The sequence below is a fragment of the Mustelus asterias genome, chromosome 7, assembly GCF_964213995.1.
Source record: "Mustelus asterias chromosome 7, sMusAst1.hap1.1, whole genome shotgun sequence".
Classification (NCBI taxonomy): Eukaryota; Metazoa; Chordata; class Chondrichthyes; order Carcharhiniformes; family Triakidae; genus Mustelus; species Mustelus asterias.
The window spans coordinates 66,042,608-66,068,420 of record NC_135807.1 but is presented as its reverse complement, the minus strand read 5'-3'; the positions used below and the strand labels follow the sequence as shown (position 1 = coordinate 66,068,420).

At 44.4% G+C, this 25,813-nt stretch overlaps 1 protein-coding gene across 2 annotated transcripts in view; it reads left to right on the top strand.

Annotated features, from left to right (window-relative positions):
* Positions 1-25,813, top strand: part of tcea1 (transcription elongation factor A (SII), 1) — a 73,982-nt gene that overhangs the window by 39,898 nt on the left and 8,271 nt on the right. For both annotated transcript variants that reach the window (XM_078216167.1, XM_078216168.1), the window contains 5 exons: positions 10,853-10,958; positions 16,994-17,081; positions 17,883-18,028; positions 23,033-23,089; positions 24,737-24,891. In XM_078216167.1, coding sequence (XP_078072293.1) covers positions 10,853-10,958; positions 16,994-17,081; positions 17,883-18,028; positions 23,033-23,089; positions 24,737-24,891 — 552 coding nt within the window. The remainder of the gene's footprint in view (positions 1-10,852; positions 10,959-16,993; positions 17,082-17,882; positions 18,029-23,032; positions 23,090-24,736; positions 24,892-25,813) is intronic.

The window sequence follows — 25,813 nt, the reverse complement described above, 5'->3', positions numbered from 1 at the left end:
CGTTAAGTCCAGGCAACTGAAAACAGATGGAGCTCTGGAGGAATACAGAGAGAGTAGGAAAGAACTCAAACGGGGAGTTAGAAGGGCAAAAAGAGGTCACGAAATGTTCTTGGCAGGCAGGATTAAGGAGAATCCTAAGGCATTCTATTCATACGTTAGGAACAAAAGAATTGTCAGGGAGAAAATTGGACCTCTCAGGGTCAAAGGAGGGGAATTATGCTTAGAACCCAAGGGAATAGGGGAGATCCTAAATGAATACTTTGCATCGGTATTCACGAAGGAGAGGGGCGTGTTAACCGGGAGTGTCTCGGAGGGAGGTGTTGACCCGTTAGAGAAAATCTCCATTACAAGAGAGGAAGTGTTAGGTTTTTTAGGGAACATTAAAACTGACAAAGCCCCAGGGCCTGATGGCATCTATCCTCGACTGCTCAGGGAGACGAGAGATGAAATTGCTGGGCCTCTGACGGAAATCTTTGTCGCTTCTTTGGACATGGGTGAGGTCCCTGAGGATTGGAGGATAGTGAATGTGGTCCCGTTGTTTAAGAAGGGTAGCAGGGATAACCCAGGAAATTATAGGCCGGTGAACTTGACGTCCGTGGTAGGGAAGTTGTTGGAGAGGATTCTTAGAGACAGGATGTATGTGCATTTAGAACGGAACAATCTCATTAGTGACAGACAGCATGGTTTTGTAAGAGGGAGGTCGTGCCTTACAAATTTGGTGGAGTTTTTTGAGGAAGTGACAAAAACGGTTGATGAAGGAAGGGCCGTGGATGTCATCTATATGGATTTCAGTAAGGCATTTGACAAAGTCCCACATGGCAGGTTGGTTAAGAAGGTTAAGGCTCATGGGATACAAGGAGAAGTGGCTAGATGGGTGGAGAACTGGCTTGGCCATAGGAGACAGAGGGTAGTGGTCGAAGGGTCTTTTTCCGGCTGGAGATCTGTGACCAGTGGTGTTCCGCAGGGCTCTGTACTGGGGCCTCTGCTATTTGTGATATATATAAATGATTTGGAAGAAGGTGTAACTGGTGTAATCAGCAAGTTTGCGGATGACACGAAGATGGCTGGACTTGGGGATAGCGAAGAGCATTGTCGGGCAATACAGCAGGATATAGATAGGCTGGAAAATTGGGCGGAGAGGTGGCAGATGGAGTTTAATCCGGATAAATGTGAAGTGATGCATTTTGGAAGAAATAATGTAGGGAGGAGTTATTCAATAAATGGCAGAGTCATCAGGAGTATAGAAACACAGAGGGACCTAGGTGTGCAAGTCCACAAATCCTTGAAGGTGGCAACACAGGTGGAGAAGGTGGTGAAGAAGGCATATGGTATGCTTGCCTTTATAGGACGGGGTATAGAGTATAAAAGCTGGAGTCTGATGATGCAGCTGTATAGAACGCTGGTTAGGCCGCATTTGGAGTACTGCGTCCAGTTCTGGTCGCCGCACTACCAGAAGGACGTGGAGGCGTTAGAGGGAGTGCAGAGAAGGTTTGCCAGGATGTTGCCTGGTATGGAGGGTCTTAGCTATGAGGAGAGATTGGGTAAACTGGGGTTGTTCTCCCTGGAAAGACGGAGAATGAGGGGAGATCTAATAGAGGTGTACAAGATTATGAAGGGGATAGATAGGGTGAACAGTGGGAAGCTTTTTCCCAGGTCGGAGGTGACGATCACGAGGGGTCACGGGCTCAAGGTGAGAGGGGCGAAGTATAACTCAGATATCAGAGGGATGTTTTTTACACAGAGGGTGGTGGGGGCCTGGAATGCGCTGCCAAGTAGGGTGGTGGAGGCAGGCATGCTGACATCGTTTAAGACTTAGCTGGATAGTCACATGAGCAGCCTGGGAATGAAGGGATACAAACGATTGGTCTAGTTGGACCAAGGAGCGGCACAGGCTTAGAGGGCCGAAGGGCCTGTTTCCTGTGCTGTACTGTTCTTTGTTCTTTGTTCGTGAGTGGGTTTGTACGTGATTTCAGACTTTTGCATTTTTCTTCTGATGGAAGAAGGTGGAAGAGAATATGTCCAGGGTGGATGGGGTCCTTGATTATGTTGGTTGCTTTTCCAAGCCAGCGGGAAGCGTAGAACGAGTCAATGGATGGGAGGCTGGTTTGCGTAATGGAGTGGGCTACGTTCACGATCCTTTGTCGGTTCTTGCTGTCTTGGTCAGATCGGAGCCAAGCCAAGCTGTGATACATCTGGAAAGGGTGCTTTCTACAGTGCATCTGTAAAAGTTGGTGAGTGTCAGTGCGGACATGCCCAATTTCCTTAGCCTTCTGAGAAAGTAGAGGTGTTGGTATATAGGTGTTGGTAACTATAATGTCAGTGTGCAGGCACCAGGATAGGTTGTTGGTGATCTGGACACCTAGAAACTTGAAGTTCTTGACCATTTCCATTTTGTCCCTGTTGATATAGACAGGGGCGTGTGCTCCACTACACCACCTGAAGTTGATGACTCTCTCCTTCATTTTACTGACATTGAGGGAGAGATTATTGTCGTCGGACCATTTCTCTCTCTTTCCTGTACTCCGCTTGTCATTGTTTGAGACCCAACCCACTGCGGTGGTGTCATCAGCAAACTTGAAAATGTAGTTGGAGTGGAATTTGGCCACACGGCCATAAATGTATATGGAGTATAGTGAGGGGCTTGTCTTGTGGGGCACCAGTGTTGAGGATGATCATGGAGAAGGTGTTGACTATCCTTACTGACTACGGTCTGTGGGTTAGGAAGTCAAGGATTCAGTTGCAGAGGGAGGAGTCAAGCCCTAGGCCACGGAGTTTGGAGATGATTGTTGGAATAATGGTGTTGAAGGCTGAGCTGCAGTCAATAAATACGAGTCTGACATAAGTGTCTTATTTTATTTGATTTATTATTGTCACATGTATTATACAGTGAAAAGTATTGTTTCTCGCGCTATATAGACAAAACATACCGTTCATAGAGGAGGAAACAAGAGAGTGTAGAATATAGTGTTATAGTCATAGCGAGGGTGTAGAGAAAGATCAACTTAATGCAAGGTAAGTCCATTCAAAAGTCTGACAGCAGCAGGGAAGAAGTTGTTCTTGAGTCAGTTGGTATGTGACCTCAGACTTTTGTATCTTTTTCCTGAAGGAAGAAGGTGGAAGAGAGAATGTCCGGGGTGCGTGGGGTCCTTAATTATGCTGGCTGTTTTACCGAAGCAGCGGGAAGTGTAGACAGAGTCAATGGATGGGAGGCTGGTTTGCGTGATGGGATTGGGCTACATTCACGACCTTTTGTAGATCTTTGTGGTCTTGGGCAGAGCAGGTGCCATACCAAAATGTGATACAACCAGAAAGAATGCTTTCTATGGTGCATCTGTAAAAGTTGGTGAGAGTCGTAGCTGACATGCCAAATTTCCTTAGTCTTCTGAGAAAGTAGAGGCGTTGGTGAGCTTTCTTAACTATAGTGTTGGCATGGGGGAACCAGGACAGGTTGTTGGTGATCTGGACACCTAAAAACATGAAGCTCTCGATCCTTTCTACTTCATCCCCATTGATGTAGACAGGGGCATCTTCTTCTTTACGCCTCCTGAAGTCGATGACAATCTCCTTCGTTTTGTTGATATTGAGGGAGAGATTATTGTTGCCGCACCAGTTCACCAGATTCTCTACCTCATTTCCATACTCTTTGTCTCGTCATTGTTTGAGATCCGACCCACTACGGTGGTGCTGTTAGCAAACTTGAAAATCGAATTGGAGAGGAACTTGGCTGCACAGTCATATGTGGTATGAGGAGTATAGTAGGAGGCTGAGCACACAGCCTTGTGGGGCACCGGTGTTGAGGATGATCGTGGAGGAGATGTTGTTGCCTATCCTTACTGATTGTGGTCTGTGAGTTAGGAAGTTCAGGATCCAGTCGCAGAGGGAGGTGCTGAGGCCCAGGCCACGGAGTTTGGAGATGAGTTTCGTGGGAATAATAGTGTTGAAGGCTGAGCTGTAGTCAACAAATAGGAGTCTGACATAGGTGTTCGTGTAATCTAGGTTTTCTAGGGTTGAGTGTAGGGCCAGGGACATGGCATCTGCTGTGGACCTGTTGCGGCAAAAGGCAAACTGTAATGGGTCCAGGAGGCTGGAATTGATTCGTGCCATGACTAACCTTTCGAAGCACTTCATAATGATGGATGTCAGAGCCACCGGCTGATAGTCATTAAGCACGCTGCATTGGTTTTTCTTAGGTACCGGGATGATGATCGTCTTCTTGAAGCAGATAGGGACCTCAGATTGTTGTAAAGAGAGGTTGAAGATGTCTGTGAATACCTCCACCAGCTGATCCGTGCAGGATCTGAGTGCACATCCAGGTACCCCATCCGGGCCAGTATACTTTCCATGGGTTGACCTTCAAGAAAGCTGCTCTGACATCTGCAGTGGTGACCCCAGATACAGGTTCATCCAGGGCTTCCAGGGGGAAGGGCATGCTCTCACTGACCTCCTGCTCAAAACGGGCGTAGCATGCATTGAACTCATCAGGGAGAGGTGCGTTGGAGCCGGTGATTTTACATGCCTACATCTCGTAGCCTGTTGTGTCTTGCAGACTTGCCATCGTCGGCGGGGGTTGGAGTGGCTAGCCTGGGACTCTAGCTTGGTCCGGTATTGTCTTTTGGCATCTTTGATGGATCTCCTTAGATCGTATCTGGCTTTCTTGTATAGATGTGGAGATGCCGGCGTTGGACTGGGGTAAACACAGGAAGAAGTCTCACAACACCAGGTTAAAGTCCAACAGGTTTATTTGGTAGCAAATACCATAAGCTTTCGGAGCACTGCTCCTTCGTCAGATGGAGTGGAAATGTGCTCTCAAACAGTGCACAGACACAGAAATCAAGTTACAGAATACTAATTAGAATGCGAATCTCTACAACCAGCCAGGTCTTAAAGGTACAGACAATGTGGGTGGAGGGAGCATTCAACACAGGTTAAAGAGATGTGTATTGTCTCCAGACAGAACAGCTAGTGAGATTCTGCAAGACCAGGGGGAAAGCTGTGGGGGTTACTGATAATGTGACATAAATCCAACATCCCGGTTTAGGCCGTCCTCATGTGTGCGGAACTTGGCTATCAGTTTCTGCTCAGCGACTCTGCGCTGTCGTGTGTCGTGAAGGCCGCCTTGGAGAACGCTTACCTGATGATCCAAGGCTGAATGCCTGTGACTGCTGAAGTGCTCCCCCACAGGAAGAGAATAGTCTTGCCTGGTGATTGTCGAGCGGTGTTCATTCATCCGTTGTTGTAGCGTCTGCATGGTTTCCCCAATGTACCATGCCTCGGGACATCCTTTCCTGCAGCGTATCAAGTAGACAACATTGGCCGAGTTGCAAGAGTAGGTACCGTGTACCTGGTAGATGGTGTTCTCACGTGCGATGATGGCATCCGTGTCGATGATCCGGCACGTCTTGCAGAGGTTGCTGTGGCAAGGTTGTGTGGTGTCGTGGTCACTGTTCTCCTGAAGGCTGGGTAGTTTGCTGCGGACAATGGTCTGTTTGAGGTTACGTGGTTGTTTGAAGGCAAGAAGTGGGGGTGTGGGGATGGCCTTGGCGAGATGTTCGTCTTCATCAATGACATGTTGAAGGCTCCGGAGGAGATGCCGTAGCTTCTCCGCTCCGGGGAAGTACTGGACGACAAAGGGTACTCTGTCCACCGTGTCCCGTGTTTGTCTTCTGAGGAGGTCGGTGCGGTTTTTCGCTGTGGCGCATCGGAACTGTTGATTGATGAGTCGAGCGCCATATCCTGTTCTTATGAGGGCATCTTTCAGCATCTGGAGGTGTCTGTTGCAATCCTCCTCATCGGAGCAGATCCTGTGTATTCGGAGGGCTTGTCCGTAGGGGATGGCTTCTTTTACGTGTTTAGGGTGGAAACTGGAGAAGTGGAGCACCATGAGGTTATCCGTGGGCTTGCGGTACAGTGAGGTGCTGAGGTGCCCGTCCTTAATGGAGATGCGTGTGTCCAAGAATGCAACCGATTCCAGAGAGTAGTCCATGGTGGGTCTGATGGTGGGATGGAACTTGTTGATGTCATCATATAGTTGTTTCAGTGATTGCTCGCCATGACTCCAAAGGAAGAAAATGTCATCGATGTATCTAGTGTATAGCATCGGTTGAAGGTCCTGTGCGGTGAAGAAGTCTTGTTTGAACCTGTGCATGAAGATGTTGGCATATTGAGGTGCGAATTTTGTCCCCATGGCTGTTCTGTGTGTCTGGATGAAGAACTGGTTGTTGAAGGTGAAGATATTGTAGTCCAGGATGAAGCGGATGAGTTGTAAAATTGCATCTGGAAACTGGCAGTTGACGGCATTGAGTACTGAGGCCGTTGCAGCAATGCCATCATCGTGGGGGATGCTGGTGTAGAGTGCCGAGACATCCATTGTGACGAGGAGTGCTCCTGGTTCAACTGCTCCATGTGTGTTGAGTTCCTGTAGGAAGTACGTAGTGTTGCGACAAAAGCTGGGGGTTCTTTGTACAATGGGTTTCAAGATGCCCTTGACATAGCCGGAGAGGTTCTCGCACAGGGTTCCATTTCCTGAAACGATGGGACAGCCGGGTGTGTTTGCCTTGTGTATTTTTGGGAGGCAGTAGAGATCGCCAACGCGTGGAGTAGGTGGGATGAGAGCACGGAGGGTGTTTTGAAGGTCCGGATCAAAGGTTTTTTGATCAGAGTGTTGAGTTGACGGGTGTGTTCTTTGGTCGGATCTGTGGGTAACTGTCTGTAGTGTTCCTCGTTGTTCAGTTGTCGGTACACTTCTTTGCAGTAATCCGTTCTGTTCAGTTTGACGATGGCCCCTCCTTTGTCTGCTGGTTTGATGACAATGTTGCGGTTGGTCTTGAGAGCGTGGATGGCATTGCGTTGTGCTTGGGTGATGTTCGGTGCTGTCTTGTGAGTGCGGCTGATGAATTTGGTGTTGACGCACCTCCTGATGGCTTGGGCATACATGTCAAGTCGAGGGCAGCGGCCTTCCGGAGGAGTCCAATTCGACTCTTTCCTCTTCGGTTGCACTGCGGATCTCTCTGTCTGCTGTTCCGGTTCATTAGCTGTCTCATTGTGTTCGCTGTTGGCCTCTTGAGGTTTGTGGAAGAACTCCCGCAGCCTCATTCACCTGATGAATTCCTCTGTGTCCGCTGCGAGACTGATGGGGTTTATTTTGGTAGTGGGGCAAAAGTTGAGCCCTCGGCTGAGAACTTCGATTTCATCTGGCTGAAGTGTGTAGTCAAGGTGAGCAATCACTGAAACAACTATATGATGACATCAACAAGTTCCATCCCACCATCAGACCCACCATGGACTACTCTCCGGAATCGGTTGCATTCTTGGACACACGCATCTCCATTAAGGACGGGCACCTCAGCACCTCACTGTACCGCAAGCCCACGGATAACCTCATGATGCTCCACTTCTCCAGCTTCCACCCTAAACACGTAAAAGAAGCCATCCCCTACGGACAAGCCCTCCGAATACACAGGATCTGCTCCGATGAGGAGGATTGCAACAGACACCTCCAGACGCTGAAAGATGCCCTCATAAGAACAGGATATGGCGCTCGACTCATCAATCAACAGTTCCGACGCGCCACAGCGAAAAACCGCACCGACGACCTCAGAAGACAAACACGGGACACGGTGGACAGAGTACCCTTCGTCGTCCAGTACTTCCCCGGAGCGGAGATGCTACGGCATCTCCTCCGGAGCCTTCAACATGTCATTGATGAAGACGAACATCTCGCCAAGGCCATCCCCACACCCCCACTTCTTGCCTTCAAACAACCACGCAACCTCAAACAGACCATCGTCCGCAGCAAACTACCCAGCCTTCAGGAGAACAGTGACCACGACACCACACAACCTTGCCACAGCAACCTCTGCAAGACGTGCCGGATCATCGACACGGATGCCATCATCTCACGTGAGAACACCATCTACCAGGTACACGGTACCTACTCTTGCAACTCGGCCAATGTTGTCTACTTGATACGCTGCAGGAAAGGATGTCCCGAGGCATGGTACATTGGGGAAACCATGCAGACGCTATGACAACGGATGAATGAACACCGCTCGACAATCACCAGGCAAGACTGTTCTCTTCCTATGGGGGAGCACTTCAGCAGTCACGGGCATTCAGCCTTGGATCTTCAGGTAAGCGTTCTCCAAGGCGGCCTTCACGACACACGACAGCGCAGAGTCGCTGAGCAGAAACTGATAGCCAAGTTCCGCACACATGAGGATGGCCTAAACCGGGATGTTGGATTTATGTCACATTATCAGTAACCCCCACAGCTTTCCCCCTGGTCTTGCAGAATCTCACTAGCTGTTCTGTCTGGAGACAATACACATCTCTTTAACCTGTGTTGAATGCTCCCTCCACTCACATTGTCTGTACCTTTAAGACCTGGCTGGCTGTAGAGATTCACATTCTAATTAGTATTCTGTAACTTGATTTCTGTGTCTGTGCACTGTTTGAGAGCACATTTCCACTCCATCTGACGAAGGAGCAGTGCTCCGAAAGCTTATGGTATTTGCTACCAAATAAACCTGTTGGACTTTAACCTGGTGTTGTGAGACTTCTTACTTTCTTGTATAGGTCAGTGTTGCCTGACTTGAACATCTCAGACCTGGACTTCAGCAAGCAGTGAATTCACCAATTATCTAGGTGTTCCAGGGTTCAGTGTATGGCCAAGGAGATGGCGTCTGCTGCGGGCGTGTTGTGGCAGTAGGCAAACTGTAGTGGATCCACGTAATCTGGGAGACCAGAGTTGGTGCATGCCATTACTAACCTTTTGAAGCACTAGATAATGATGGATGTCAGAGCCATTGGGCGATAGTCATGAATGCATGCTACCTGGATTTTTTTTCATTCACCTTCCTTCCTAAGTAAGCTGACATTTTAAATGGTTATTTCTTCTCAAAGCCACCATTTTGCCTTCATTTTAAAAAAAAACTCGTCCATGACCTCTCTGTCCCTGCAAGTTACTGACCCATCTTCAGTTTTATTGAAATTGGAATGCTTGGAGTGCTTTGCACATCTTTACTGACAATCTATATTTAAGTCTCTATAATCAGGATCTCACTTCTGCAACATAACTGAAATGCCAAATTTGCAAATGAAGTCTGTGTGATTGTGACCGTTCCTACTCCAACTATTCCTCTTGGCTCTTTCGGATCTTTCTGCAGTTGACCACACCACCATCTCCATTCACCAGCTGAGTGAAGCTTCTGCCACTTGTTTCTTTTACTGACTGCTTGTCACTAGAGCATCTCCAGCAATGATTTATTTTCTTATACCACAATGATATCTCTGAAGTTATCCAAGGAAATATTCTTGGTCTCCTCCTATTCTTCATCTTTGGGTTGCCCATTGGTGACATCATCCAAAGACGCAGAATCAGGTTCCACATGTGCATTGATAATATCCAGCTGTATCCCGCCGCTGTTGCTGTGCTATGAGCCTGTTTGTCTGACATTTGTTATTGAGAAGACTGAAGCCATCATTTCAGCTGCCTTAACAAACTCTGTACTCCTGCCAACAATCCCATCCGCTGGGTCCCCAACCGCGCTCACTGTCTCAGCTTGATTCAGACAGCTTGCAACTTCCATCTCCTATTTGATCCTGAGCTGAGTTTAACCCTATATGGTTTTTGTTACAATCAGTGCCTAACCCCGCCTCCAATAAATCACCCATCTCCATCCCTGCCTCATCTACAGCCAAGACCCCAAGTATTCCAGTGGTGGTTTTGCTGTTCTCCAGCCTGTCCCCCAAAAGCTTCAATTTGAAATTCTCCCCCTAATGTTCAGATGACTTCATGGCGTCTCCGTATCTCTGTAACCTCCTACTGCCTTTCAAGATTTGCTGTATTCCTCTAATTTTGACCTCTTGTCCTTCATCCATCCTTCCATCCACCATTGACAACCTGCCTTCAGGTTTCTAGGCCCTATACTCTGCAATTCCTCCTGCCTCACCACTTTTTTTAAATTTGGAAGCCCCTCCTTAAAAGCTGCCTCTTTAACCCAGCTTTTAGTCAACTCCTAATATCTCTTTCTTTAACTTGGTGCCAATTTCTCTCAAATATGCTTTTATGAAGTGCCTTAGGATTCTTTTCCAAATTAAATGCACTATATAAATGCAAGTTTTTATTTACAAGGCGTAAGTGGAAATCTGCTTGATTGCTCCTTTTAGTGAGGGATATATATTGCAACAAAGCATTTTTAATTCTTGTTGTCTGTTGTGCACAAAAGTCACGAGGATAACGCATACTGTGAGCCTTACTTGGGAATCTGTTTTCCGTGGTCCATGCTGAAGATAATATAGTGGGAAACAGAAAATTCTGGCAGTGCGCAACCTGCTTATGTTTCACAAAATAAAGGAATGCAGATGGTCTGATGATTTTCTGGTTTTTTTTATGCTGAGTTAAGTTAGTATGACATTTGAGATTGGTTATCCAAACTTCTAATTTGCTGAACCGACATATTTCTTCAGCAATTTAGGATAAATCTCGTTGTAGTCCACGTACATGTTCAATGCCCATGGATAACAGGATTTGAATACGAGCATACACACTGAAGTAAACTATTGTAAGTTGGAGTGTGGGTATCTGTGTGGATAAACCATAGAGTTGCAAGATTTTTAAAAAACATTATTATCTGGGTTACTAAAGATGCAATTCATATTATTCAGCTTCTAGAGAACTGGACTGCTTTCTCCAGGCATCCAATTCATTTGGCAGTGTTGGGTTTACTCATTCATTCATAAGAAACTAGTAGTATTTGAAGTGAAGCTTGTTGTAAATTTTTGGAGTGACTTTTTTTTAATATGTTGGAAAATGAATCATTTGTTAAGTAATGTCTCTTCAATTGTTTTGTAGTCTACCAGAATTGGGATGTCTGTAAATGCCATCAGGAAACAGAGTAAAGAAGAAGACGTCATTTCGTTGGCAAAATCCCTTATCAAATCCTGGAAGAAACTCTTGGGTAAGGAACTATAGACTAGAAATCGATAATAAATGCAAAATACTGCGGATGCTGGAAATCTGAAATTAAAAAAAGGTGCTGGAAAAACTCAGCAGGTCTGACAGCATCTGTGGAAAGAGAGACAGTTAACTTTCTGACTCCGTGTGACTTCAGAGCAAAATGAAAATTCTGTTTTTGCCCCATTTAATTTCTTTGTTAAAGTGAACTCATTTAAGGGTCTTTGTTATAGTCCACATACTGCGCTCATAAAATAAATATTCTATTGAACCCTTTGCTAAACAAAAAGGGTGGCACAGTGGTTAGCACTGCTGCCTCACAACGCCAGGGATCTGGGTTCAATTCAGGCCTCGGGTGACTGTGTGGAGTTTGCACGTTCTCCTCATGTCTGAGTGGGTTTCCTCCCACAGTTCGAAAGACATGCTGGTTAGGTGCATTGGCCATGCTAAATTCTCCCTCAGTCTACCCGAATAGGCACTGGAGTGTGGCAACTAGGGGATTTTCACAGTAACTTCATTGCAGTGTTAATGTAAGCCTACTTGTGACACTAATAAATAAACTTTAACAGAAGCAAAGACAATGAATCTCCTCTCCACACACCGCTGAGCTGTTGGAAATTTAAATAATTTTTTAAAAAGTGGAAAATGTTTAACGGAACTAATAACAATCGAGTAGGTTCTATATTTTGTGCTTACCTGTGCCAAACATAGATGTATTGGTGTTTTTGAAATCTACATTCTTATATCATTCCTTTTGTTGAAGTTGTGATATTATCCAAGTTTCTGTACGACTTGATCATACGCAGTATTAGCCCTGTTCTGCTGCTTTAAACCACAAATATGTTGTATTTAAGTGGTTCAAAGCAAAAAAAAATGTAAAATGCATGAAGTCATGGGCAAATTTATTGATGTCTTGAGTTGGTTTGAGATGCTGTGTGGTAGGCACAAATATATCTTAAACCGACTCTAGACTGCAGGATTCTGCAAAGTAGTGTCCGGCTGTGTTGATTTGTGTAATGCTGTGCATGCAGGTTCTTGTTTTTCCTGAGGCTCTTTCATTGCTAGCTCACGCTGGAGGTGAGCTACATCTGTCAGGAAGGCAAGGATCGTAAAATGGCGCCATTATAATTCATGCCAAAAGGAGTAGAACAAAGTTACAAGAAAACCTTCTGTACTCTGAAGCAAAGCATTCAAGTAGCAAAGGTTATTTGTAGGAAGTACTTAGGATGATAATTAATGTGAGTTTCCAGGTTTTTTTTTGGTGGTGCGAAGCCTCGCAGATAGTGAGCACAGATTGGAAAGTTGTGCCAATTGATGGTGAGGATCATTTTCCAATGGACACTGGAGGCAGTAATATCATCTCATTGCACTTTCAACTAGTATTTCCCAGTGCTAATTATGCAAACTTTCGTTCCTTGCCAAATTTCCCAATATCAGGGGTGATAGATGTACATTGTCCATGTAGATTAATCAGATCAGGGAACCTGTGGCATGTCCTGTTCAGTTCACTCCATGTGCAGTTTTGAAGAGTGTCTTTGTTTCCTGTTCAATTGTGTTGTATTTCGCTTTGCAGATTAGTTTTTTTGCATGTTTCTTTTTTATTTCTATTAGCACTAAATTAGCAGCTAGAAAAGGATAGGAATTACTTTGTATTTTCAATAGCCGTACAAGATTCAGATCAGGAAGCTACAATCATGAGGGCAAAACAAATGCAGCTGCTGCAGTCCCCAAAGCATTTTGCCAGCCGTATAACTCCACATTTTTGGATTTTTTTTCAGACATTCATTCACGATACGTGGGTGTTGTTGAATAGGCCAGCAGTATTTGCCCTTGACAACGTGTTGGTGGTGAGCTTCCTTCCTGAACCATTGCAGTCCATCTGGTGTGGGGACACCCACATCACTGTTAGGAAGGGAGTTCTACAATTTTGACCCAATTACAGTAAAGGACCTAATATGGTTCCAAGTGAGGATAGTGTGTGGCTTGGAGGAGAACTTGCAGGTGGTGGTGTTCATATGCATCTGCTGCCCTTGTCCTTTTGGATAATAATGGCTGTGAGTTTAGAAGGAGCCTTTGGTGAATTCTATACGAGCATACGATTTAGGAGCAGTAGTAGGCTACTCGGCCCCACAAGCCTACTCTGCTATTCAATATGATCATGGCTGATCTGACTGTAACCTCCCATCCACATTCTTGTCTACCCCCAATTACTTTCACCTCCCCCCTAACTAGCTCTGGCTGAAAGATATTCAAACGATTCTGCTTCCACTGCCTTTTGAGGAAGAGTTATCCAGAGATTCTCAACCTTCATGAAAATCATTCCCCTCATCACTATCTTAAATGATCAAACCCTTATTTTTAACCCCTAGTTCCAGATTCCCCCACCAGAGGAAACATTGTCTCCAGATCCACCCTGTCAAGACCCCTCAAGATCTTGGGTGTTTCCACCAAGTCACCACCTACTGTTCTAAACTCCAGTGGATACAAACCTAGCCTGTCCAACCTTTTCTCCATAAGCCAACCCTCCCATTCCTGGTACTAGTCTAGTAAATCTTCCACATCCTTTCTTAAATAAGATGACTAAAACTATACACAATACTCTAGATGTGGTCATCAATACCTTGTACAACTGAAGCATAACTTGCCTACTTTTGTAATCAGTTCCTATCAGAATATACAATAACATTCTAATATCTTTCCTAACTACTTGCTGCACTTGGATACCAGCCTTTTGTGATTCATGCACTAGGACACCCAGATTCCTCTGTACCTCAAGAGCTTTGCATCTCTCACATTTAGATAATATGCTTTTTTATTCTTCATTCCACATTTGTCCACATGGTACTCCATTTGCGAGATCTTTGCCCACTCACTTAGCATATCTATGTTCCTTTGTAGCCTTCTTGCGTCTGCTTCACAACTTACTTTCCAGCCTATCTTTGTGTCATCAGCAAATTTAGCAACTATCCCTGTCCCTTCAGCAAAGTCATTTATATAAATTGTATAAAATTGAGGTCCCAGCATTGATCCCTGTGGCTCATCACTTTTACATCTGGCCAATGAGAAAAAGACCCATTTATGGCTATCCTTCAATTCTTGTTAGCTACTCAATCTTCTATCTACATCAATATGTTTCCTCTTACACTGTAAGTTGCTGCAGTGTGTCTTGCAGATGGTACACACCACAGCCACTGTGGTTCGGCGGTAGAAGGAGTGAATGTTTGAGGTGGTGGATAGGGTACTGATCAAACAGGGTGCTTTGTCCTGGATGGTGTCAAGCTTCTTAAGTACTGTTGGAACTGCACTCATCCAGACAAGTTGCTGGCTTACTGACTTGTACATATTGTACAGGCTTAGCGGTGGCAGGAGGTGAGTTAGTCTCCACAGAATTCCCAGCCTCTGACCTGCTCTTGTAGCCACAGTATTTGTATGGCTAATCCAGTTCAGTTTCTGGTCAGTGGTTACCCACCCACCAGAATGATGATAGTGGGGGATCCAGCAATTGTAATACCATTGAATGTCAAAGGGACATGGTTAGAATCTCTGTTGTTGAAGTTGGTCATTGCCTGGCACTTGGGTGTCAAATAATATTCATGCCACACATCAGCCCAAGCCTGGATATTGTCCAGCCTTGCTGCATATGGACACGGACTGCTTCATGAATGGTGCTGAACATTGTGCAATCATCATTGAATATCCCCACTTCTGGACTTGAAGGGAAGGTCATTGATGAAGCAGTTGAAGGTAGTTGGGCCTTGGACACCAGCCTGAGGGACTCCTGCAGCCATGTCTTGGGACTGAGGTGATTGACCTCCAACAACCACAAATGCATCTTCCTTTGTGCCAGGTATGACTCCAACCAGTGGAGAGTTTTCCCCTGATTCCCATTGACTTCAATTTTGCTGGGGCTCCTTGATGCTACACTTGGTCAAATGCTACCTTGACATCAAGAGCAATCACTCTTGCCGCACCTCAAGTTCAGCTCCTCTCATGTTTGGACCAGGGATGTAATGTGGTCACGAGCTGAGTGTCACTGCTGGAGTTCATACTATGCATCAGTGAGCAGGTTATTGCTGAGTAAACGCCACTTGATAGTGTTGTTGAACACCCCTTCCACCACTTGCTGATGATCGAGAGTAGACTGATGGGGCAATAATTGGCCAGGTTGGATTTGGTAGGTACTGCATTGAAACTACTGGAAAAGTTTTACAAGGGGTGCGGCTAGTTCTGGAGCACAAGTTGATAGTACTACTACCGGAACATTGTCAGGGCCCATATACTGCCTTTGCAGTATATCCAGTTCTTTGAGTTATTTCTTGATGTCACATGGAGTGAATGGGAATGACTGTATTCTGGCATCTGTGATACTGGGAACCTCAGGAGGAGGCTGAGGTGGATCATCCCCATGGCACCTCTGGCTGAAGGTAGTTGCAAATGCCTGTCCTCTGTCCTTCAAACGTTTGCTAGGATTGCTGAGGTGATACTCTGGGAGAGTGGTATCAGTTCCACGGGGCACACTGGAGCTCTCTCAGGATGATGGCATTCATTTTCACACCCCTGCTGGTGCCCTTGTTGTTGCATGTTAGCCAGCCAGCTCAGACTGTTGGAGCGCACGCTGAGATGATGCAGCCAGAACCTGGGCCTTCTAATCTCTACACTGCTTCAGGTCGTCTTCCAAGGTCATCTGCAGATTCCTCTGCTGAAGGTCAGCAGCTTCCGCCACCCATTCTACAACCACTGGGAGCTCTAGGACAGGCAAAAAGACGCAGAAAACTGACAGCAAGAAAATTCACACGGGTGATTAATTTATTTTCATATGGAATGTGGCATGGTTTCATTTTAAAATTTTAATTGTAATATGTATTTTAAAGTTAGCTTTTATTTTTGCATTGTTGCTAATATGATGGTCAGTGACAGGGAAGGTAAAGAACCTGGGACTGGTGGTGAATAGGGAATGGAGGTTGAGGTTACTGGCATTGCAGCTGAATTAGTTGTTTACCAACAGCCTGAGTAAAAGAGATGGTTGAAGTTGGCACCTTGCCTCCCTTCCACCACCTTATCCATGTACTCCTGTTCTTCAGCTTCTCACCTGGTGGGTGGTAACAAAGGCTGTTCTTCACAATGGCAAATATGCAGCTTTCCATCACAGGATCTTTTAAAAATTCTTTCACAAGCTGTGGGCGTTTCTGTCTAGACTGACATTTACTGTCCGTCAGGATCTGAGGAGTCGGTAATGATGCTGAATGTTGTGCAGTCACATCTGTGAATTTCCCCACTTCTGACCTCATGATGGAAGGAAGGTCAATTTGTATTTTGATTGGCTTTTTTGTCCTTTTAATTATTGGTTGGTAAAAGCGCAAACTGAATAGAATTCAACATTTTGGGATAAAAAGTTCCAGTGGGCCAGTACTGGTGTGTCCAGAGAGGAAGGATGGCAGAATTGCCAGAGTATAATTTTCTATTCAGGAGCAGTTCAGCTGAATTATGAGTTGGGCCCCGTGTATGAATGGCATGGAACCCACAGTTTAGCAACTACATGCTAAGAACAGTATTTCTGAGGAAGCAGCACCTGTGCTTTCCTCTACATTTTAACACATTTTCTATCTTTCTCTCTGACTGGGATTTTTAAAGCTGACATCAAGTGAAAACAGCAGCAAAAAGCCCTGATGGGCCTCACCAACAAAAACGTTTTCTAAAGAATGTCTTTTAAGTAGTAGTTGAGATATTCAGGAGTTTTCTCTGTTTTCGTTATCAGTACTTAAAAAAAACACTGTAGAATTGTAACAAGGTCGATGCTGAACTCATTGTTTTACGAGCAGTTTTTACTTAAAGCTTTTCAATAGGAATGCAAATCAAGTCCTTTGTTCACCTCTGACTAGTAAAGAAACAATGTTTCACACACTTCTCTCACCGCTGTTTGCCCTTTGCTCTGTGTTTAGTTTAGAACTGGTTTCATTTTGGTAACATGCTTTATAAGGTGCCTTTATTTGTATTTTAGAAGGTTTTGAAATGGTGTTTGATTCAAATGCTATTTTGCAGATGGACCTTCAGCTGAGAAATCCTCAGAAGAGAAGAAAAGGGATTCTGTGTCCTTGGCACAAAACAGTCCGGAAGCGAAAGAAGAAAGGTGATAGCTTCTGGCAACGAAATTCAGAAAAATCTTGCATTAGTCTTCTATTGACGTCTAACAACACCAGCATGCGCGCACACCACACACCACAGTAGGATAATGGTATTGGGATTGCAAATGAAGATTACAAGGTTCTTCGTGTTTGGCTGGCTAGCCTTCCTTTGCGAGTGGGAGGCCCAAACCTCACCCCCTCCCCAACCATCTTGGTGGTGTTTTGATTTTACTTTTAGCAGTGATTGTTAAGTTTAAAGTTTAATTATTAGTGTCACAAGTAGGCTTACGTTATCACTGCAATGAAGTTAATGAGCCTTTGTTAGAACTTGCACTGATTTACTTGAGCTAATTTGGCAAATAACGAAACTCCCCTCAGCCGATCTCTACCAGGCAGAATCAAAGAAGCAGGGCATGCTGACGGAAACTCTCCCAGGCTTTTCCCTGATGACTATTTCTACTCGCACTGTTAGCTGAAAGTGTATATTTACTAAAAATTGAGGACAGAATCAGATATGGGTGGAATTCAGTGTAGCCACCAATCAGTGATGGAACTTACCTTGCCTAATGATATTGGTCAAAGGATCATTGGAATTAGCCATCACTGTAACTAGGGCACTCAACTAAGTCAAACCAAATTTAATCTTCCTATAACCTTTGCTTGCAGTTATTTTGCTTTATTTCAAACATGTTTATAGGTTAGCTGTGCTTTAGAGAAAAGTGTTCTTGTAAAAATCATTATAAAATTAAAAGAAATGTATTAACCGCCCAAAATAAGTGCTGAGGTTTTGTTTGTTTTTTTTGTAGTTCGGGAAGTAATTCTAGTAACCCCCATGAAGCATTCTATACTCCATCACCTTTTCAACTAAAAAGTTATCCTCAGGCTCCTTTCACCACGGACTCGGTAAGGATCAAGTGTCGAGAAATGTTAGCAGCTGCAATGAAAACGGACGGTAAGTCACATGCCAATTAATTTTAAAAACAGAGAAATTAAAAATATGTTTTAACCGAAATTATTGGAAAGTGGAATGCGCCTTGGCTCAATAGTAGCATTCCCACCTTTGGGTTTGATAACCACTCCAGATATCCCTGGCAAGTACAAGCAAGTGTTTTAGTCTCAGCAATAATGGGAGGAGGGGGCTCCTCTTCCCCCAGCCTACTCCACCCTTTCTCCTTTGATCCTAGTGCAAGCAAATAGACAAGAGTTTTGGCTTCTGGATGCTGGAATATCTGGAGTTAAGAATCTACTGATGATCATGAAACCATTTTCGATTGTCGGAAAAACCCATCTGGTTCACTAACGTCCTTCAGGGAAGGAAACCTGCCGTCCTTTCCTGGTCTGGCCTACTTATGACGCCAGATCCATAGAAATGTGGTTGACTCTCAAGTCGAGTGGCTTGCTGAGTTGCCTAGCAAGCCACTCCATTCAAGGGCAACTAGGGATGGGCAGTAAATGCTGGCCAGCCAATGAAGTCCATGTCCCAACTATGTTGACATCTAGTGAGGTATTCAACACATAATCAGGGTGGATGATGACATCCTCATCATATCCAACTGGTTGGTTCTCCTGGCAAGGGATTGTGAGCAAAGTCTTATGACCTGTCCACAAAATAATTTATTTGTTATTGGAACAATCTAAAGCATGATTCACTGGATGTAGAAGCAGTGGAAAGAAAGTTTCACGTGCCGCTAGGTATTGAATGGAAATAAGTTGGAAAATATTTTGAACAATAAAAATAATTTTATCAATCTTTTCTATTGTATTTTTTTGTCTGTTTTCTTTGGTGTGAGATTTTTGGAGAGTGCTTAATGCCCGCATCAATTTAAGTACGTTTTGTATTTTCATAAGATTGTACAAATGACTTTTGCAAATATAAACAATGGACCATTTTTAAAAAATCTGGTATTATTTAAAAATATCTGGAATGCTATATATTATATTTATATATTGATTTTTTAAAATCCTTCAATTAGCATTTTTTTGGGTGTCTGTTCACCAACTTGTTTCATTCTGTTTAATTAAAATAAATGGGAAGTTAAACTGAAGTTGGCATGAGATCTCAGTCACGGGGCACTACATTGCAGAAACCATTGGAATAATCATGGGCTCCATGGTAACAGCAGTTTCAAAATTATATCTGTAGCACTGCACAGATGTGGGCTGTAGACTCTTAAAACAGCTACAGCCCAGCCTGAGAATGTTTTTGCACACTTCATACGATGACAGGGTGATAATGCTCTTTTATAAACAGGTCTGTGAATTTTGAATTATAGGGTTATACAGCTGAGGAAGAATGTGAGCTGACCTCACAGCGTTATAGACTAGTACAGCACAGAATGAGGCCATTATGATCATCAAGTGTTTGATCCTCTCTGCTCCCTTCACTTATTCCTCCTCAGTCATGTTCATCACTTCACCCTGTTCTCTCACTCCTAATTTACAAATTTACTGTGTTGATCCTTGCACTTATTGTCTAAATAAGGATAACAAACATTCAAATGGTGGTCTGTGCCAAACGACATTTTAGTGTGGGCGTTACTTTCTAACATTTTGCAGCGTGCGCAGATTGTGACATCAGTCAATGCTCATCACTGATTTGACGCATCGCCTGCTATCTCGGATCTCCACTTAACTGAAACTCTCTTAAACACACAGAGGTAAGTATGCAGTCGGCAGTATGAGGGACCCTCTCTAATGCTATATAAAGGCACCATTATCCAACTTCAGATTAGTTGCTTTTTATTATCTCCTGTTCTTGCAGAGACGGTGGAAGTACTAGGTTATGGGGAGTGCAGTGTTGTGCAAAGTGTGTTTAATCTGCAGGGATTCATGCTAGATATTGTGAAGATGTTGTGTGCTTCTTAAAGGCTGCTGAGTACATCACTTTCTCCCAGTCACAGGGGACTATAGTTGCAGTTTTCCTTGTGCTGCACATCTGAGGGAAATGGAGCAACGGAACAAAGAAGTCCAGCTTCTCGCAGGAGGAGAAGGAGGAGTAGGGATCTCAGCAGGAGACCTTACCCACCTAGAATCTCTAAGGAGCACTTCTACCTGCACCTAGGCCAGGTGTGATGCATTTGGCAGCAGCACCTCATCAAAGTAGTGGAACCAGACCTGCAGCCTCAGAGCAGGGTGAAAAAGATGCTGCCATTGGACCTCAGTGACTGTGGCCTGGAATGTTTTGTCAGTGGATCTGCTGAGCTGATTTTAAAGTTTGTTGGTCATCACTGTATCCTGGAAGTGACCGAGCTTCTGGATGCCAGGAAAGAATCCTCTTTCTGAGAAGCAAGAGGAGAAGGTACGTGGCTTTACCAGGATGCATCAACTATGTGCATGTGGCTTTGTGGATACTACATTGCAATGGGGGGTGGGTTTACTGCAATTGCTCGGCATACAGTTGGTGTGCAACCAAGCCCAGAACATCATGGCAGCAGTCATGGTGCTTTCATCCTGCACTAGTCCACTGTACCAGCAACCTTCCAGTCACCACATCCAACTGGAGGTGGCTGCTTGGTGGCAAGTGCTAACAGCTCAATCCCAGACTGATGACTGCAAACCCCCACACGCAATCAGCACTCATATACAGCAAAAACAATGCTGAGGGAAGGAAGGCCATCGAGCAGACTATCGGCATGATAAAGCTGCAGTTCTGCTGCCTGCACCGCTTTGGGAAAGAGTCCTTTAGTAGTTACTGGAAAGGGTGACCCCTGTATAGCCTTCCACTCCACCTGGGCATTGTATAGATTCATTCTGGGCAATGGAAGCTGAGACATTGACAATCAAGCACTGCATTGTGGGCATGCTTGGAGATGGCTGTCACATGCACACCGGTAAAGATGGGCCCCAGACTCTGTGCAATGTTCTGTGCCAGGTTGGAGTTGGTCTCCTCTGTTGATAGCACCTTGTTAATTGGCATGCACATCTGGCCCACTGGGTGAAGGTTTTGTTTGAAGACACTGGAGATGTCAGCAGCAATCTGAGCCTCCAGAAGCACTGGTCCTGAGAAATGTTTATAGAGCTGATTGTCTTCCTGCAGATCCTGTGTTGGGGGTCGCACCTCCTTCCAGCAGAATCTCAGTGCCTGAACCAACTGCCCAGTGGAGTGTTATGCGGCTGAGGAGAAAGCAGCTGGTACTGCTGCAACTGCTGGTGTTGCTCTTGCTGCTGCCGGAGCTCTTGGCAGTGGTGTGGCCTCTGATTCTGACCCTTAACAGAGGTAGAAGGCAGAGAAGCATAAGCTACTCGAATGTTGTGCTGAAGACCAGTACCAGGGAAGTACAGCTGAAAGTGTGAACTGGTGAACAGGTGAAGTCCCTTCCCAGCAGTTGATAATCACCTGTCAAGCAGTGAAAGCACTCTGAGAAATAAATGCTTCGAACAATAATATCTAATTGGCCGTGGCTGGAACTCTTCATTGTAACTAATTCAAGGTTTCAGAGCCTGTCAGTTTCATGGAAGAAGCTGTCCGGTTGTGCACTTTCCCTTGGTGACTGTGGGGAGATGTAGAGACAGTGTGGAAACTGAGTGCTGTTGGAAAAAGAGGAGTTCTTAATTGCCTTTCTAATCATCTCAATTGCTTTCCATTCCCACGGATGTTTGAAGCATGTCCCAGGGAAAGCCTCGAGAGAGAGAGAGAATGATCCATATTGGGATCCAGACTCAACATCAATTTCTGGGACATGCACATCACCCATATTCTGGAACCTGCCTCCTCAGTCTGTTCCCTCTCCAGTTTGTCAGCCTTCTGCTCCATTAGCTGGCCAGGCGGCAGTTCTTGGGTATCTGAAAAGGGGGAGTTTGAGTTTGAGGAGGCTGGGGGGAGGTGAAGGCAAGAGGTACATGGTTACACCATCTGCAACTTGTATATCATAACAAGTTGCAGAATGAGGGTTCAGTGGGATTTGACAAACTGCATTAAGCAGAAATATACTGTCATTCTCAATGACTGCAGTGGCACTGCTGGCCATGACAGATGCTCCAGTTATTTCCAACACCATTCTTCCATAGGGGTGTCAGTATATACTGCCAACCCTGCAACTCCTGGTTTTTAATTCAGCAAGACGTTTGACAACACCAGGTTAAAGTCCAACAGGTTTATTTGGTAGCAAAAGCCACACGTGTGGCTTTTGCTACCAAATAAACCTGTTGGACTTTAACCTGGTGTTGTTAAACGTCTTACTGTGTTTACCCCAGTCCAACACCGGCATCTCCACATTTTAATTCAGCAGCATGTTTGGTGTTGGGCTGCAGCTTATAATTGCGGAAATGAGCCGACAACATGAAATTTGCACACTGCCTGCATTACTTCAATCCTCACATGCATTGCCAATCCATTTGCCCAATTTTGGGGCCTATCCAATTTAACCCTTCATCTTTCCAGGCTGTTTTCTCTCTCTAAATGATGGAAGAAGGGAATTTTCTCTCTGTACTATTTGTAACAAAATGATAAATATGTTATAAATAAAGTCATAATTCTGCCTTCTTGAGGACTTGAAACCATCTTTCTCAGCGAAGTGTGTGAGATGGTTTTATTCTGGACCAGTTATTTTGGGCTCTTTAATTGAAGTGGTGGTTAGGCTTCTGTATTATAATTATGCTGTTTAGTGTGGAGTGTTGTATGTTATGGCTGGTATTTGAAGAGCTTGCCGTGTATACTACAGAGAAAATCATATTTGATAATGATTACAGGAAATTGGGGTAAAGGATTCCAATGATATCCTATGCTAAGAGATTAAATCGAGAGTTATTTTGAATCGTCAGTGTAAATTATGCTACATGTGTGTCTGCACCGATGGTCAACTTTTATTAATGTGGAATCCTGAACTAAAGTGTTAACTACTGTCAGCTCACTCTCAAATTTATTTGGGAAATTCATTTGCTCCAAGGGATGTTTGTATATGGGTTTTTTTGACAAGGAAGTTAACATTGGTGGTGTCTTCTCATTTCTTCTGTTTAGGTGATTACATCGCCATTGGCTCAGACTGTGACGAGCTTGGAGCACAAATTGAGGAAAATATCCTTCCAAGAAGTAATTGAAGCCTTGACTATTTCAGTTGGTCAGAATTTGAACTTTGTAATGCTGTGTCAAACTCTGAGCAATTGATCTCTAAAACATTGAATTGGCAGTGGTACCTGGTAATGGAAGAGGAAGGGTTAAAGAGCTAAACTAGTGGGTTCAGACAGTTGTCACTGCTAAGAAGTTGTTCTTTGTTATATTTGTTGACCTATTGTATGTTTGGCTCTTCAATTCCCTTCACTCAGTATTGCTCTCAAATTTTTGAACTCATGTCCTAAGAATACCTTTAATTGCTGAGTAAAATGTATTTTTAATGGCTGTGGGCATTTGTTAACCGAAAAGAGCTGATCGGCTTTCAGAAAAGGCAGATTATTGCATTAAGAGAGTGCTGGCTAGATAGACTCAGACTGTCTCACTGCGTAACTCGTTTCCCACTCGGTATCCTCAGCCAAGTGAATGAGTCTTTGCTGATCACTAGTGTAGATCTCATGCACTTGCTTAATCCGCTGCATTCCAAAGATCACAAAACCTTGGGGCTTGGCACTGACGTATGATGAATGACTGCCAGGGAAGGCACCTGAGTAAACGAGATTTCTAAAATTATTCCTAGTCATTGAAGCTAATGATATACATTGTGCTTTAGTAATACTGAAATCTCATCATTAATGTCCATAAATAATAGCATCCTCTTTCTGTGACTCCTTACAAGGATTTATAAAATATCACAAAGACTGGCCCCTCTCCTGAAAGGACACTGGTACGGTTTAAATGCTTTGTGCTTGCTCTACTTATAATGTGTTAAGAGAAAAATCAATTTTTTTTGTCCTTATAAATAATAAAAAATTATTTTTTAGTCTTTGATTTTCAACTTTGCCAGTAATAGTTATCTGCCATGGTTAAATGATCTAAATTGACCCTTCTGGTGGTGAGTTTCTCTAGCTCTTAGATATAAAAAGCTTCCTAAACACCTTAACCAACTTTCGATGCAAGGACCTGGTGCACTGTTTGCTGGCCTGAGTTCCCCTTGTAGCATGTAGGTTAGGACAGTGCTCACATCTGCAAAAAGTTGCACTTTTTCCGCTTTGGTGAAGCATCTGAAGCACCCATGGGTTCCATCTCAGTGCAGACAAGCAATGTTTGACGCTTGCCTGGCCATAGACAACTGATGAGATCTAGAGGCTGCTTGACAGAAACGATCCCTCAACTCCCAAGCACGCAAACAATCTCCCTGCAAAAAGATTCCCCAAAACAGCAGTTGTCCCATAAATAAGGACAAAAAACCAGACCTTTGAAAATCACAGGCACACAGAATTGATCCTCGTCCCAGCTGAACCAATGAAGAAGTAGATTGCTTCAACTCTTAAATATATATTGATCGCTGTGTCTCGTTTTTGAGAGCAGGATTCACTTAAATGTTGTCACAAGATAGTTTTCATAACTTTTTAACATTTTTATAAATTTAAACGTAATTGCAACAGCAGTAATAGTTGGACATTCATAACACAAAATTAGATAAATGACATCTTGTATTACAAAAACTTATTAATATTCAATTTGTAGTAACTTTGAGCAAGGGAGAAGACTGTGCCAAATGTTTTTTTTAATTAAAACAAAGATACTTGAGCTTCCTTAACCATTTTTGACGTGTGTACCAGGAATTTAAAAACACAGATATGAAATATAAAAACAGAGTGAGGAGCAGAATTGCTAATCTGAAGGATTCAAAGAACCCTAATTTGAGGAGGAATGTCCTGTGTGGAAACATTGCACCAGACAGATTGGCAAAAATGACTGCAGAGGTAATTACATCTCATTTGTTGCTGTTTGTTTGTTTAGCTTATTACAAAAACAATACTAAGCTGCACAATCGGTGTGTCATACAAGAGTAGGGTTCCTCACATTAATGTTTGGGCAGGAGATGACCGGAATGCTGGCCTTTATATCTAAAGTGTCAGTCGTGGCTCAATTGGTAGCACATTTGCCCATGGCTCTGATTCCAGGACTTGAGCCAGTTACAAAAAACAAGGCTGACACTCCAGTGCAGTACTGAGGGAGCACGACAGTGTTTGAGGTGCAGTCTTTCAGATGGGGCGTTAAGTTGAGGCATGGTCTGCCCCCTCAGGTAGATATATTTTGAAGAGCTGGGCGGGGAGGGAGGGGGTGGTTTGAGTGACGGACTGGGTTTCATTCACAACCCTTTGTAGTTTCTTGCGGTCTTGGACAGAGCAGGAACCATATCAATGCATGGTGGCACAGTGGCTAGCACTGCTGCCTCACAGCGCCAGGGACCCGGGTTCAATTCCTGGCTTGGGTCACTGTCAGTGTGGAGTTTGCACGTTCTCCCCGTGGGTTTCCTCCGGGTGCTCTGGTTTCCTCCCACAGTCCAAAGACGTGCGGGTTAGGTGCATTGGCCATGCTGAATTGCCCCTTAGTGTCCTAGGATGCATAGGTTAGTGGGGTGAATATGTGGGGTTATGGGGATAGGACGTAGGTGGGATTGTTGTCGGTGCAGACTCCATGGCCGAATGGCCTCCTTCTGCAAGGTAAGGATTCTATGATTCAATCTATGATGCAACCCCTGTCAACATCACTGCTATTTGAGGGAGCTTGCTTTGTGCACATTGGCTGCTGAGGTTCAGTCATCATTGGATACAGGAGTACTACTGGAAGACTGAAGGTTTGCTTGTGTTCCACCACCACTCACAGAAGACAAGGTGGATA